General features: G+C 36.1%; 1 protein-coding gene across 1 annotated transcript; it reads right to left on the minus strand.

Moving 5' to 3' along the window:
- Positions 1–3,195: 3,195 nt before the first annotated feature.
- Positions 3,196–16,582, minus strand: cd40 (CD40 molecule, TNF receptor superfamily member 5). The gene is made up of 9 exons (XM_069179525.1): positions 16,471–16,582; positions 11,451–11,535; positions 9,865–9,990; positions 9,596–9,742; positions 8,826–8,919; positions 8,073–8,131; positions 6,275–6,364; positions 5,631–5,656; positions 3,196–4,869 (listed from the first exon to the last, which is right to left on the minus strand). Exons 1-9 carry the CDS (start codon positions 16,495–16,497, stop codon positions 4,672–4,674), a joined length of 852 nt encoding a protein of 283 aa, XP_069035626.1. The 5' UTR covers positions 16,498–16,582; the 3' UTR covers positions 3,196–4,671.
- Between the last annotated feature and the right edge of the window lie 740 nt (positions 16,583–17,322).

Here is a 17,322-nt window from a genome sequence, read left to right on the forward strand (position 1 = left end):
TTATGCACTCAGAAAATAATCTAAAATATATACATTCCAATCCTTAAAAATTATAGTGTTTTGCATGGAAATTGTCAATTGACAACAGAGGAACAAAGTAGTACTGTAAGTAACTAAAACTCTCTTATTCCAATAGAGGGTACCATACAACTAACAATAAAAACATCATATACAGTATGTGCTTATTATATATCCCAGGCTCTAAAAAATGGATCCTTAATGTGTATTTGATTGAACATTTACTAAATTATTGACAAAGAAAAATAGTATTTCTCTAATTCTGTTTAAACCAGAGTATCTACAGTCTTTGTTGCCGCTTTCTTAATGACAATTTGACCATTAACATACTGTATATCAGGGTTTGAAAGTTTCAAACAGAGGTTACAGAAGTTTCACTCTCTGTAAATATTTTATATATCCACCTCTGCGTAAAACTGTTATTATGCAACTGTAAAAGGTGTGAAGTCAAATTATCCACTTCTTTTTTAAACCACTCATAGATAGCTGGCAAAAGTATTTTGGATGGTAGACTGCAGTATTCCACAAAGTTATAATAACAGTTTAGGGCGTCATAATTCTAGCACCAAACAAACGTTATATCTCAAATCACTTGTTAATGCTTAACAAACATCTTCTTAGGCAAAAATTAAGAATTTTGGAATAGATTACATATCTAATTCCCATTGCACTAAGCTGTATAAATGTTAAAATATTACAAGATGAGATGTAATGTTAGTACTCCTCAAATCTTGCATATTAGGTCAAATTTAGTAAAAAATCTAGGTAAACTACACATAATGGGTCCTGATTATCTTCCTTTCCTAATACTTCCAATTACACAATTCCCAGTATTTTCATTTTTGTGCATGTATAATTAGTGTAAGTGTTAAATGATTCCAAAGAAGAGAATTTAAATTCTGAAGAGAATATTTCTGCCCATGGCTTAATAATTCACAGAGCACTATACTGTATCATAACACTTTAAATACTAGCACTCGTCACCCTATTCTTACTATTAATATGCAGCACTTTTTGATGGTGTATTGCATTTTATATGTTCAAAGCTTTTGAAAAGGCACATTGAAATTGTATCAAAGGGGTCTGTGCGCTCAGTGATGGTGTGCATAACATTTAAACTTTTAAACTGCTCTTAGAAATTGTCTGTTATTATAATTGTCAGTTTCATATTTTAAAATGAAACCAGTGATAACTAAGTCCAGTAAACAAACAACTAAGTGTGGATAAATAAAAAAAAAAACATGAAGCTTATATATTTTAAAACAAGTTACTTATAGTAAATGCATTTCTATTTGATGTGTATTTTCACAGATGAGTGAATTTCTCAGGTGAGGTGAAGACTTACACAGTCTCTGCCTGTGACAGACAGGTACATGTACAGTATGGTGGTGTGGTGGCTCTGTGGCTAAGGATCTGTGCCTGTGGCTGGATACTTGCCTGTTCATATCCCGCGGCCAGCAGAGTATTACTACTCTGTTGGGCCCCTGAGCAAGGCCCTGAACCCCAACTGATCCAGGGGTGACATATAAATGGTTGACCCTGCGTTCTGACCCCAAGCTTCTCTCCCTGTCTGTGTGTCTCATGGAGAGCAAGTTGGAGTATGCGAAAAGACAAATTCCTAATACAAGAAATTGTACATTCCCAATAAAGTGTTATTACATACTAATACAGCAATTTCTACTGTGTATTAAATTTTGGACATTTTCACAGTATATTCCTCAAAATATGAGACAGATATGCATATATATATATTACATTGTACAGAAAAAATATATGCTTCCAGGGTTCCAGGGTTATCTGTTAATTTAAATAAAAAATGGCTGAACTTTCACTAGATTTCAAAAGCAATCTGCATGTTGTTGCATTAAGTGGGTAAAAAATTGAGTGAAAACCTAAAAACCATATGGAATGTCTAAGACTTCCGCAGCTGTGTCACAAAGTTCTTTGGTAAAATAAAGACCACAAGACTTTGTGGCTCTCTGGGAAAAAGATCAAACCATGAGGGAAAGTAATACAACACTGATCAAGCCAGACTAGCCAGACTTTCTTAAATCTGTAGTGGAATCATGAATTTAAAGTTGGGTCAGACATTTACAAAACTCCTCATACAAGCCATTTATCAACTGCTTAATTGATCCAATTTGAAATACTGTAGCTTGAAAAAATGATGAAATCAAGGACTTTCCCTCCACCATGCCCAACTTAATATAAATAGGACAATAAACACCTGTTTCCCAGTGTTCACTGGTGCACATTGCTCACTCCACCCCACACTTGCATTGGCTTTGCAGCTCATTCCAGTTAGTGGAGGGGCTCTGATGATCTGATTGTTAAATTATTAAATATAAAGATGTATCTGTGGTAAACATTTCAGCCTATCCACTGTCATACTTGCTTTCGCAGACACGCTGGTCAGCGCACAAAAAGCACCACTGCCACCAGACAACCCTGCACTTGCACTTGCACTTGTTAACTCATAACTGTAACTACTAGAGCAGAGCGTAGACCTATTCCACCCACGTGCAGTTTACCAACACTCACCTTGTTAAATATCCTTGCAGATATTTTAAATCAGTGCAGTGCTCCCTGCTTCTCTTTTTTCAGGTCAAGATATTCACTTGCTCTCGTGATTGTTTTTTCCAGCTTTGTAACTTGCTTGCTTGACTTAGTTTTCTGTCCCCTATTTTTTGCCTGGTGACAAGTTTCGACCCGGCCTGTTTTAAGTATGCTCTGGACTGTCTTTCGTGCTTCTATACTGTACGTGTCCTGTTTCCATGACTTCTCTTATGGATCATCCTCTGTACTTTCCTTCTTCTTTTATCCAGCTTGAACCCTTGCTCACTTCGCTACAGTGAAGTGAGACTACCCCTTTGGATCATCCTTTTTGCTCTCCTTTCGGACTCCTGCCTGTGTGACTACAATTTCGGACTGTGTTATGGTTTCATTTCAGCCTGCCTGTGCACTGCCTGCCCAGCTTCTGCTCCTGAAAGTGGATTTGGCCTCCTGTCTCAAGACCACTGCATTTCATCAAGTGAGTGTTGCAGTACAACACTGTGAAGCTCAAAAAACACAAGTAACTGTAAAAGAGAGCCAAGATCACCATTACGTATCAGAAAATAAAGGAGGTTAAAGTTGATTGTCTATGAATTTTGAATAAGAAAATCACTGAATCCAAAATAGATTTAAACGTTTAATGTTTCATAGATGAGACAAAACACTAATAGCTGTACAAAAGAAGTAATACAGTAATACATTGAATGTAAGTACTGTACTTGGGTGAAGTAATGTGCCGTGTCCACAGAATTCAACACATTTAATTTCTTCTTCTACCTGTCAGTATCAAAAAGATTTGGAATCCATAGCAAAGGATGCACTGTTGAGAAAGCAATAACTGAGTTCACTATTGTAATGTCTAGAAAGCTGTTGTGCACTTCTGACAGCTCAACTTCACAAAAACAGTTATAGAATTTTAACAACAAAAGTGTATACCTACACAGTTATGATACTACCTGAAAATGCACAGATGAACTGTGCTGGACCAGTTGCTTTATCAATAAAGACCTTCTAATGCTGTAATTATGCTGAGCACTTAAAAAACTTAATTATTTTTTCAGAAAAAAAACTGACAGCTGCCCAGCTTACTTGATAGTTTGAATAATAAATCATTAAACATTTATTCATAGGTATACAACAAAAGTCATTTTTGCCTTAGATCCTGTTCAATTACAAACAAGTTATGTATGTATTTTACAGGTTATATTACTATAATTGGGGCTGTCCATTTTGTGTGGAATGAAAATTAGAAAAAACTCAGAAGCAATCCATCATCAAATCTCTGAACATCTGAAGAATTTTCTTTCACATAGTGAAAAACATCAGGTTCTCTTTTTGCCCAGATTGGTCTGGAAAGCAAGTCCGATAGATTATGTCAAAGCTATTACAAAAGCTTTAAACACATTACATAATGTTGCCATCCAACAACATTTTATTTGTTTTTTACAATTTTTTGTTACATTCTTCCCAGTTCGATGTTTTACATTCCACCAAGCCTTGCTAGCTTGAAATGAGTCTTACTGAATTCGGATGCAACGCCACAGCAATGTGGTTCAGTTATTACGAGATTCTTATTCTGCTAGTGTTCACTCATTTTCTATGCAACAACCACTAGCCACTGAACAAAAAAGTCTATGCCATATTACATGCAAGCATGCAAGCAGTAGTGTAAACGGCTAATGTGAACAGATAAAGGAAGGGTATCTTGAGAACTAAACACAAGCCAATATGCCTTCAGACTCTTTTCTTTTACAAGGGTACACAGTATTTTCTGTGGCATTTACAAAATACTGCTACAGGTAAAATTAGGTTTTGTGGGTCTTTATTCCTCCATCCTCTCAGACATTCATTGAACTTTCAAAATGAATGTTGATCCACCCTAAAAATGTAGGATATCCCCCCAAAACTACAATTAATGCTTGCAACCTGTTCCCCTAAAACAGAGATTCAGACTTACAGTACACCTTGCATGGTAGGATAGATTATCTTCAGCCATATATTTGTGCAGTCCACAAATACATCCCACACACAGCACAGATGAAAAGGTGCATTTCACTCTCATCTCGGGATTCAATGTCATTCCATACAGATGTTCTTTTTTCAACATTGAGTGTTCTGTGAAACCTGCTGAGACAGATTTGCATCCTTGCCTTGCTCCTGAGCCACAAGCCTGTGGTTTTCTGTCATCTGTGGACTCTGTGGAAGGTCCTCCTGAACAGGTGAGCGGGCGTCGGTATCAGGAGTTTCTGGCAAAAAGTGATCTGCTGGCTCAAGGTGCTCATGATGGTGACGACATTTCTAAATTAAGTCAAAAATCAACAGAACAGTGTATAAGCAAATCAGTTTGGCACTTAATAGGATTACCATGTACCAAACACTATTTTCTGAAGCTGTTAACAGTATATACTGTAAGTGAATGATGCTCTGCGATTGCTCACTGAAAAATCCGAAATAATTACAGCAGTGTTGATCATTTTTTTATTTGTAAAGTTCAAAATACGCGTTTCTGGCTTTTCATTTAAGTGCTACTTGCATCTGCTAGTAGTATCTAATATTAAGCTTCTTAGACCAACTGTCATTTCTGTTATACGTGTATATTAGATTTGACTTTGTTTAGAACCAAACATATTATATTTACTTATTCTTGCATGCTTCCATAGCATCAGAAATATTTTACTTTGTCTACTAATATTAAGTAAACCAACTGAAAACTTATTATTGTTTTATGAAAATGTACAGGGCTTCTATATAATTTCTAGCTCAGTTTTTTGTACTTCTCTGGTATAGCTTTGGGTTTTTTATTTTTTCATTTTTTTTAAATACAGCATTGTTAAATACAGTATTTTGAAATAAAAAGTAGTAGAATTTGTTTAGGCTTAATATAAGTCAGTTGTATAATACCAATATAATATACAGTAAGTAAGTTGTATGGTACTGAAAACCATTGAAGTTAAAAGGCAACATTTGCATATTGACCTACAATATCCGGTAAGTTATCATTCCATTTTCTTGCCTCACATTTCTTTCCAAACTCATAAAGAAATAAAAAAGACTCTTACCGTTTCATATAACTTTCTTAGATGACCTGAAACAACATCAAAGAAGCAACAAAGAAAGATTGAGATAACACATCAATCAATTTAGATGTATTTTACTTTAATCAAAGGTATTTTGCGCATGTAACTTAAGTCACTTAAGGTGAAAACTGCCTATAGCTGGAGAGCTAAAAGCATTTTCAAACATCATATAATAGAGCACACTGCCATGCTTTCATTGTATGTTCCTGGTATTAAAGCTCATGAATGTTACGGCACTGATGTGGCCAATTAAGGTAGCACAAATTTAAACTCATCCAAAAAGTAAATTTTTGACATTGATACATAAAAATGAGACTTTAAAGGAGTTGTATATAAAGGTCAAATTTTCTATTTACTAAACTTAATTCTAAGTTTGTACTGTACAACATAGGAAATGTAGGTAATGAAGGACTCTCTACAATACAATGATTAAAGTTAATGAAGGTTAATGAAGAAGCAGGAGACATAAATCCAATTTACTGTAAGCTAAAGTTTTAACTAATATTTGCCATACAAAGGCCAAATGATAAAGAATAGCTGCACTTCTGTTGTCATCAATTTCTATACTACTTTTAAAATGGTTGTCTATAGACCCAAAGTCATATAGTAACAGTAAGGGTTATTACCATTTTTTAGCAGATACACCATTATTGCTCCAGCAACAAGAAGTAATATAATTGGTATTATAATTGAAACAGCTCTTCTGTGACTCCAACCTAAAAGATACAGAGACAAAAGTGTCATGCATATCAATCTCAGCTTTACTGGATTCATTATTATTTTACTTTTTGTCAGAGTGTTTTTGAAGAATGTTCAAAATTACAATCACAGCAAAACTGGTAGTTCAGAGCTCCCGTGTCTGAACTCTTAATTGGTTTGAAATGATCAACTAAGAAAGATGCTTCCCATGTAACAGAATCTTTTGTTAATGGACAGAAAATTAACACAACTAAAAAAACACTTAGTCAAACAGCAAAAGAGAACAGATAACTGTTAAGGATATTAACATGCACATAGTCTTTTAATTAAGGGGAAAAGCCCAAAGGTCAAATTCTATTCTAAATCCTGCTTCCTCAGAATCCTGGAGTAGACAGTGAAAGAAGTCTTGTTTCAGGAAAGAGCTGGCCCAAGAATCATGATACTGAATCTAATCATCTTAACATATTTCAAACAGGAAGGAAAGTCAGTCATGTGTGAGAAGCTTAGCAATGAGCAATAGCTGAAGAACCTGTATTCCCATAAGGAAAACCTGGGTTCGTCACTGTTTCGTTTCTTTCTTTTTTTAAATAACTCTTCACAGAAAAATGGAAGTGAATCTAGCCGCCCACCATCGTTTAACTTTCCAGGTTCCTGTTCACATGTTTACTCTGTAGACCTCACTTCCTCTGAACATCAAAACTCATGACAGCTATTAAAACCAGACAGCAGTGCAACACTGGAAAGTTAAAAATATCCCTGGGGCCGAGCTACCTCTTATGAAGGACAGCTTTCATTTACTCTTATCGTATATTTAAAAATGGAATCATCCATTATATTTCCCTTTTATGCCCTCTCATTCTGAAATGTTCACTTTTTGACCCCCCAAAAACAGTACTAGAAGGGAGCTACTGTAGTACTAGTGCACATCATGACATGACTTCTGTTAATCGATTTGCCATTTGACACTATGGAAGATCCTCTCATCTGCTAAATACAGATTTAGCATCATTTTGATGAGTGATGCATCTCTCATTGACATATCTGCATTCTCCTGGACACTTAGTCCGTCCTACAAGTCAATGTATCAAAGCAAGGTGAGGATATCTTGCTCAATCAAACCTACAGTAGGCAATCCTGCTGGTCGATCGCACTGCTCAGGGGCAGACGGGCATTTTCTAGAACTAAGGGCCCCACTTCTGCTAAGCTGGTACTTTTACTCGTTGAGCCTCTTGCATGCCTATGTTGAATAAGACCGGTACAAAGTTAAAACCAAACTTATGAGTTGTGTACAGCATTTGTGAGGATTGATGAAAGAATGCCTGAACGAAATGCATTAACAACTGAAGTGTGAGAGCAAAGGTAAAAACCTTGAAAATTGAAATCCAGTAACACCAGCCCTCTCCCCTTCCTCATCACTGTACATCCCTCCCTCCACCCCATCTTCACTCACGCAGCAGCCTCTCATCTCATTGCAAATAGTGAGGGAAGGGGGTCTTTTCATGCACGATGTGAATTCTATAAAGCAGTTCTTCCTATCCCAAATGTCTGAACAACTTTGGTGTTTCAGGCAGTCAAATGTCACAAAAGGTGCTCTTTGACTAGACCTGAGTGTGGAAATTAGCATGATTTACAAGACTTAAGTAGCCACCAATTTCCTAAAAAAAAAGACTGGATTGGCAAAAGAGTATTCTTTCATTCTTGCAGGAGGTTCATAGTCATACTCACCACAAACTCTGTCGGATGTGGGGGTTCCTGCTTTTATTTCTACTGAGTCCCCTGTACACCTTAATGTAGATAGGAAAAATATGTGTGAGTAATCAGTGTCATTACAAACAGCCCTATAGTTCTTCATAGAAAATGCATAAACACTGTCTTTAATAGTAAGTACACCTGAGAGGTATGCAACACAGAGATCTGCCTTTTGATATTTCTGGACATGTAAGTTAGTTCTACAGTATATGAAAGTAATTGATTTAAGACAGCAAGACAGTTTTGCTATTTAAATTAAAAAGAAATATGTTATGATTATTTACTTAGATTCTGTTTAAAATGGCAATGTGTGCCATTTCTGAGCTGTGGATTAAATCCAAGAGAAAAGAAGGTCGTGTTAAGCATCCTTGCATTATAGAAAATAACACACATATAGTACTACTGTATATATACAGTATATTATACTATAATACTATATAATAATACAGTACATAGCAACACATGATACTAAAAATGAAGAATGTCCCTTTAACCCTAAGTATGTTATTTTATACGCCATTTATTCTGAAAATAATCAGCATACCAAGGAACTGTATTTATAATTAGATAATTTTGCTGAGTTCATATTTTACATATTTCACTCAGTATAAAAATGGGATAGCAGAAGTCATGATTAAGTTACAAAGGAAGGAAGAAAGACTGCTCAGAACTTCTGCTTTTTTGTTTTCTCCATTACTCTCCAGAGTAAGAAAATTCTCAGTTTCTTACTCTGTCCATTTGAGACATTTCTCCACTGCAGAAGTGATGTTAGAGAAGCTTTCATTGAGGCAGGACTCACACTCAGTGTCTCTGTCCTTTGTACCTGTAGAGACAGATCAAAAATCATTCTTTTTCCTGTATTCAGGCCTGCAGAAACTGGTTACCACTGTTCAAGTTAGTCAGCAGTGCCGTAGTGGTTAGGACCCTAGACTGAGAACTGGAAGTTTGTGGGTCACTGCTTTTGTGTCCTTGACCCCCTCACTCTGATTGCTTGACAAATACACCCCGCTGTGCAAAGGGGTAGAAATGTAACTCTCTTCCAATAAAAGCAGCAGACAAATAATCAATTAGTAATAATCGTAACACAAGCAGAGAAAGAAACAAATCTGGCAGACTGAGTTTAGCCCCAGGCACAAATCCACAGTAGAACATGCAATGATATAGTATTTCTCCGTAATCTTCACATATGTTTTTTTTTCTTTATCTACAGCTTTGTTTTCCTGTGCAGTATTGCTAAGGTTGATACTAATTTATGAAAGAAAACAAATATCAAAATGATTGATATTGCATTGATCCTTTTTGAGTTCTGCAAAAGCTGAGAAGTGAAACACATGCAAGGAAATGTAGTACATTTATCTTAACATATATAGAAATAAACACAATGACATAATGTTAGACTCACTGAAGATTATTTGAAACACTGTGACAGAGTGCCCTTGGGTTAATAGAATAAACAAAAATCTGTAGTCTACTATGTCAAACCGGAGATTAAGGTTTACCTGGTCTTTGAACTCCTTCTCCCACTTCGCATTCTGTGTGCTTAGCACAGGTCACACAGTCCTCACTGCTGCAATGATAGCCCTCCTTGCACACACATTTTCCAACCTCAGTCTTGCTTCCAGGATCCTCAATGATGAAGTTCAGATCTGCACATGCAAGCCGTGTATGGATGTTAATAACAAACCAACAGAAAGCATCATCTGGAGACCAAACACGAGAATTCTATTAACTCGTCTTATTCGACTTATAGCGTGAAATGAAAACCTACTTCCATCACAGTTAGGCTGAATTTTGCATTTTGTGTCACTGTTGTAGTTGGGCATATATTCACCATCCCCACATGGATCGCACTTCGGTTTATCACACGGTTGGAATTCATCTTTCATCTTCGTTCCTGACATACAGAAATGCACATAGGTCATTTGAACAGAATACATTTGATATGAAGAGAACTAGGTCAGTTACAGTATTTTCAGGTATCGTATTTCTACAGAGCAAGAATCATTATTAACATTAATATTTTTCTCTAATAGTGTACAGTAACATAATGGACAAAAGCGTCTCATCACAGGAAAAACTACTGGTGTGTATATTCATCTTAGCTGTACTGGATATTTTATTAATTTAGATACATATGTTTTTGAAGGCTATACACAATTAAAAATAAAAAAAGTCTGAAATGGTTTGAAATGACCGACTGAGAAGGATGCTTCCCATGTAACAGATTTTATTAATGGAAGACAATTAAGCCAACTAAAAACATTTTGAAAAACAGAATACTGTTGACAAGACCTACAGTACACAGGATATATTACTTACTTAAAGCATCTTGTAAAATATATTATAAAGAAATATTAATATTATAAAGCACTAGAATTGTCCATGTTCAAGGTACTGTATCTAGGAGTCAAGCAAAGTTGAAAAGAGGGAACTGGGAATTAATTTCCTAAATTTAGTGTCTCATGCAAAGCCATTGCATGAATGCATGAGTACAAAAAATGTAAGCTAGAGAACAAGTCTTTAAAAGACTGGCAGCCGAAACTGCAACATCTGGTAATGACAACCCTGCCAACCCTACACACAAGGAAGAAAATATTGTTACATTTTTTAAATGTAAGTATAAAATGTCCAAATGAAAAATACTTAATCATTAGGTAAATATAAATAATGTGATTTAAATCTCATTGCAGTACTAAATATGTATAAAGTGATGCTTAAAAACCGAAAATATTCTTAGACGTTTGTAATCTACTAGTGTTTGTAGATAATGTCTCTTCCAGTAAATGGAAGTTCTTAACTTGCACTAAGAGTATCACACACTCTTATTGGCAAAGTCAAACTGACTTTCATTGTGAACTGTACTAAAGATTGTAGTGATAGTATAACTGATTATTATTAACCATATTTGTGAACGAGCCATTTTCTTCCAGTTCTGTTCTTTGTTTGTCTTTCAATTCACGTCCACAGCTCCCTTCCCCAGCACTATTTGTTATGTGCACTGTATCTCAAAGCATATTAACACTTTCAAAAGTGCATTTTTAGATGCAAATTCACTATTGTAAAGAATAAAGTACAGTATACTGTACATGCAAGATGATGCAGACACTTTTATAGTTATTTGTACTCTTAGTTATCGCCACATTGTTGACCATCACTATCTACCTGGTTAAGCAAGAAAATAACCTAAAACTACTCAATTCTTGATTGCTTTTATACTGTTTGAGTTCAGTTGTGCTGCCACCATGCACCTTACAAAATGATGTGTTAAACTTTGTTGCAAGTAATAAATTGTGTTGCAAATAACATGCTGCATGCACCACGTATAAAAGCTTTGGATGTACAACTAAACCTCACCTGGCTCACATTTTTTACAGCATTCTCCATTCTTCATATAGTTCGTTGTCTCATCGCAGGTCAAAACGGTGGCAATCAAGGACACCTAAAAACAAGCAATGAAAATTAACCAGAAGCAATCCCTCATAGTAATCCGAAATGTATTTTTTCTGATTTTATGTCTAATGCATGTGTTTTATGTGTTTCTCAGACTTGCCAGGTATGATTGGCTGTATCTAACTGTTCCATTCTCCGTGGCTCTGCAATACACTACTGTTCTGTCTGTTGGAAAGAAGTCACGTGTTCTTAGTCCTGCCTGGCATCCTATGCTTCAAATTGAACATCAACATAAGGATCACTGCAGTACAATGAAGTATTACCATATAAGATGCTTTATTTAATATAAAGCAATGCTAGTAGTTTATGTCATAGGAACAAAACTGTTTTTTCAGAACATCATTAAGAGGTATGATGTCTAACTGCACAAAGACCATTGATTAAGAAGGCTTTCTGACCCATCAGACTTATCTGCTTCTATTTCAAATACTGAAATATAAAGTTCTATATATTCCTATAACCAGAACTGGTTGTACAGAAAGCAACCCAAGTATGAAAATCCAATGAAATTCATCACAAAGTTCTAACCTGCACCCATGTGAGCATGGGCAGAACTTAAACTCTGCAAAGACAGACTTCCCAGCCATCAACTGAGGCCCTATGAGGCAGTAGTGCTAATCAGTAACTCCAGTATAATACACTCCAATATTACAAACAAGTGGCTTATTAATGAGCTGTACTAAGGCTGCTTGCAAACCTTTGAATCACTAGGTTTTTCATACTGAACAGACTCGAGTTATTGTGCATAATTTTGTGACTTTCCTAAACTCCTGTAAAGGATGATATGAATTCTGTACAACAAACAAAAGAGGTGAATGAAAGTGTAATATTAAGCTTTCTATTAAACAGCTTTTTCACAGTTCTTAATGCTTTATAGGTAAATGTCTCTCTTTATGTTTATAGTTTATAGTTTATGTTAAGATAACGATTAATAGGCTCGCAGTGTGAACCCTAAACCTTTTCAGAAGATGTAGCACTAGATAGACAGATTTTGTCTGACTAGATAAATGAAAAAAGAACAAATCCTTCCAATCTCCAGGCCTAACATATCCAAGGCAGGCCTGGAAGTTTTTTAATGATCTCCTGAAAAACTTCCAAGTTTTCCCCTTTTAAAATAGCACATACAACTGGGGTGAAACAAAGATCTAAGAAATTAGTAAATGCATTCTGTAAAAGTGATAAAGGGATACTGCTCCACCCTAATAGCTGATTTTAAAGACCAAGATGTATAATAGATGTATATGTATATTTTTTTCTCCATCATGAAAAGGTGACTAGGTTGGGGTTCAGATGAACTATTTAAAAGACATTTTTAATCTTGCCTCTAAATTGAAACAAATCAATACAGTGCATACTGTAAGTTTAGCATTAATTGAAAGATAAATTGGAACTGGTGCTAATTGTTAGACAACATTAAAATACATTGTTGTTGCACTATATACTGTGAACAAACTAGATCTAACCAGAATATTTTTTTATAGGTTCTACTGTATTCAGCAGCTACAGTACATGCTAGGAGTTTGATTTTGCATTCTTTTGCTAGTATATTCCAGCAGACTGTTATCAGGACAGAAGTAGTGATGCTGTTCAGACCAGTGCAAGCTCGGTAAACATTAAGATGCTTTCACCTATTCCAGCAGAGGGGGTTTCACGCAGAGCTCTTGGAGGCATGGTGTCATTGTGGTCTGTGTTGCTGTTTCACAATTCATGAGCTCCTTGTTCACTTCTAGACTGCAGCACCTTCTGTGTGGAGTTTGAACTGCTCTCCATGTCTGCATGGGTTTGAACCAGTTTAGTCCCAGCTTCTAAAGATATGCATGCCACTCCCTACAATAGACTGGCACTCCTAGTCCTTCCTTGTGCCTATGCTTCTAGGATAGGCTCCAGGTTGCTGCATCACTTACAAGAAGCAAGTTGCCATCTGATTAAGGATGGATGAATGCAAGGCTCTTTCTGTCACAACATGCCTATAGTAACTGATATGAGGCCTGTTGGGAAACCTAGGTCCTGGAAAACCCCAATGCAGCAGGTTTCATGCATGGTCATGAAATCATGATGTAACCTTAGGTCCTATTTGCGTTTTCTTCCGTTGAGGAGTTTGTAGTGTTTTTGAGTCGTGTGGAGTCCTTTGGTTCATTTGGTGGCTAGGTTTACGGTACTGTGACTCTGTGCCTTCTGATTAGTTATGGGGGGAGAACGTGACAAGGAAATGTGGAAATCAAAAAGTGAGAAAGGGAGAACAAGTGTGAAGATTATTCGTCTCCATCATGTTCTATTCTGTACCGGCAGAATGTTAACAACCATCACATGGACCCTACAGTTACAATTATTTCTAAAGTCTCTGAGCAGCTTCATTGTGAATAATTAAGCAGGAAGGGATTTGCTAAATTAATTTACTAATCACCTGTTGAAAAACAATTCTAAGTACCCCTCAGACCTCTGACAAACAAAATTCTCTTAATTGAACTGTATACTGTACGTGTTTATATGGCCAAGAATTAGTGGGCTTTCCCAAGCTTTAGAAACAGGTACTGTACAAAATCAACTGGATCGAAGCTCTTTGGGACCAAGGTTGGAGAGCATTGCTGTATAGTGACATTTCTAAGTGGTATTTAAAATTATATCCAAATATTTAAACCAGATGTGGTGATGTGATCAACTTTGTACTGTGTTAATACACAATACACAATATTTTGTTACCTGTATTGTGCATTAAAAATATATGCTGTAACTTATTTCCATTTCCAACACAATGAGCACACAAAAAATTAAATAATGTGCACAATGTTTTCTACATCTAAGGATGTTGTTTTTTTTTCAAGAAGTAAAATGTTTCCAGACCCAGATATACAGTATGCCTTTTTGTTTTGTCTATTTTGCTACTAGTGACAAAGCAGTTCTTAAACGTTAAGGTTCCTCCCAAAGTAACCTCAAACTAAACACACAAAGAAACAAGCTAGCCTCACTGTAAAACACCTGCATGGCATACGTGTTCATATGTGGTTAGATCAAAACGATAACACCTCATCTGTTGTGTGAAAACCCGAAACTTTTACTAGGACCGAAACGGCACAGAAAACCTACTTTTTTCTAAATAAAAAATTCTAAATAAATAGAAGAAGATTATATCTATTCTTTATAAATACCGTACCTGTATACACGGATATTTTAAGGGAAAAAATTGCAATAACGGTGTGTGTATAATTGTGTACACAATAATGACTTTGTGATTGTCTGTCTTCTGAAAGTGAGTGCACATTCATATCGCAATCTTTGTATTAGTCAGACAGACCTTAAAAACAAATCAGCAGCCAGAAGTGTATATTTCTGTTCAGCTAGATAGCAGAGAGCGTGTGAAATTAACGATGGGGGTCGGCATTTTCAACACCGCCGCAAAACTGCTGGTTGTAAGAGCCGTGAACCCTGGTCAACATAAATTGTAAAACATTGTCTGATGCACAAGATGTAAAATGATTAACATAAACAGAGGTCATTACACTGAACTACCAAGTGCAGAAATACTGACATCTGTTTGTATAATAGAAACTGTTGCATTCACGGATAGCACAAACAAAATTATATGATACCAGTAAACTTTATAAATAGTAACTGTATATAAAGTTATCCGTCGTCCTGTTTATTAAAACGTTTTCATTTGATCGATATGATTTTAAAGACATCTGACATTTTGAAATCAACACCACACCCTATAAAATCCGTTAAATAATATTTTTGCAAGACTTTCTTTTGGAATAAATAAATAAGAAACATTGAATAATAAGAAACGGAAAGATCAGCTGCACATGCAAGGAGGCAAAGTGCTTTTTTTTATATATACGGGTCACTATTCATTTTACATTCAGAAGTTTAATGTTTAAAAAATGAAGAGATTTATCTCTCAAGGCCAGAGACATAAAGATATAGCGGTTAAACTTGCTTCCTTTACGGAAAGTCCCTCTCTAAAACTATGCTGTTCAGCCAAAAGTCCCCAACATACCCCCCGAATTTCAATTGAAAAGCACTGTTTTTCATTGAAATGCTTTAAAACTGTTAGAAAAACATCACTGCAATGCCCAAGATATACCAAAAGAATTGACATGATGATCATTTACGGCATGTACGACTACTAAATATCACAGATTCTTCAGTTTTATTAGAACTGTCTCGGATTTTAACGTTATTTCACGTACCGGTAAAAAAAAACAGTTGAAGCATAAAGTCTGTAGTTTTTTTTTCATTACTTCAATTATATTTATAAATTATATCGATAATTCGTATACGTACTGTATGCAAGCAAAGGGGAAAGTACTGGTAAAAGTATAGGTCAATGCAATAAAAGTAGCATCTAGGCATATCCAGGAGGATTTGTGTTCTTAAAACAATGCGTCGTATTTCTGTTAGAAAGAAAGCGAAAATACAGCAAATTGTATTTGTTATTACGCCATAACGACACATCATCTGCATGGGTGGGAGAAGGTGGGAGTTGGGTCCTCTCTTGTGAGGTGACATCCCTAACACAACAACCAAGTCTCAATAGCGTCTACTTTTCTCCAGATTCTCAATCTAGCAGTAGTAGCGACTACATGCTGTACATAAACATAAAATAAAGCTGTAAATTGGACTGCGTGCAGAGAAATCGAAAGTAAAAACATTAACGTCATACTGCAGTGTCTCGCCTGACTGCCCCTGCCACCTAGACACTGGTGAGTGATTTTTAAAAAGAAAATAACAGATAGAAACCTAACGCGCTCCTGTACCAAGCATAACAGTAATAACACACTACAGTATATCGCATTTGCACTAGGAACCCAGACATATTTCAAAGTACATGAAAGTATGTCGTTTTTACAACATTTAAAATGGTCAAAACTCTAGCTCTACGAACTACTGTACATACTGTACATCGCTACGCCCAGGTACTTACCACCACGATGATATGGAAAATCTTCATTTCTGCACTGTTGTCTGGGTTGTTCTCAGTCGGGTACTGCACCGTACTGACTGCTCGATATGTGTCGACTGCGGTTGTCGAAGCTAGCTACATCAAAACCCCGACCTGCTCCAGCCAATCACTGTGCACGGGGGATTTCCAGAGTACTCTGCAAATTCTCACCAGACGTTGAGTATTTCCACTATAACAATTTTAATACAAATGCATAACATAACTTTTTCATAAAATACACATAGAGAGGCTAGGCCATTTGTTTCTATCAGTACTTGTAAACCTACACTATGTGCTGTACAGATATTATCTGAACAGTAAGTAAATAGATATCCAAATTGCAAATTGTCTGTTCTGGAAACAATAACATGATAGGATTAGGGGTTAATTCCTGTTCTTGCCACTTTTTGCCATTTGGTCATATTACATACTGTAAATGTATTTTGGGGACAGGGATATTAAGACTGTGAAGCTGCAGTCTGTATCTGGAATGGAGTCTGACATTGCAGACACTATGATACTGTAACCTGTTCTAATGCTTCTGTTTCTTTCCATCATTAATCTGCATGGTAATGTGAGTTGGGACAGATATCCTACTTGGAGCAATTAACTGTGTCAAATGCAAGTGACAGTAATTTTCCTTCCCACACTGCCAGCAGTATTGTCCATTGATCCAAATACCATCTCCAACAATTTTGGATTGACTGATATATTTTGTGCGAATGGCCATGCTTGACCGTGTGTGACCAGAAATGACAGGAAAAAGTTGAATCAATGGAAAAAAAAATAGAAACCCAGGAGATTCTGGTAACATCCCATGTGCTCGTTGCAGTG

Source organism: Lepisosteus oculatus, chromosome 16 (genome assembly GCF_040954835.1).
Source record: "Lepisosteus oculatus isolate fLepOcu1 chromosome 16, fLepOcu1.hap2, whole genome shotgun sequence".
In the NCBI taxonomy this organism is placed as follows: Eukaryota; Metazoa; Chordata; class Actinopteri; order Semionotiformes; family Lepisosteidae; genus Lepisosteus; species Lepisosteus oculatus.

Bases quoted from the DNA above. Each gene is read 5' to 3' on its own strand.
- cd40 (XM_069179525.1), bottom strand. From the start codon at position 16,497: ATGAAGATTTTCCATATCATCGTGGTG. The intron at 9,991-11,450 runs GTGAGGTTTAGT...TCTGTATGTCAG, and splicing joins CTGTAAAAAATGTGAGCCAG to GAACGAAGATGAAAGATGAA. The intron at 5,657-6,274 runs GTAATAACCCTT...ATGTTGTTTCAG, and splicing joins GGTGTATCTGCTAAAAAATG to GTCATCTAAGAAAGTTATAT.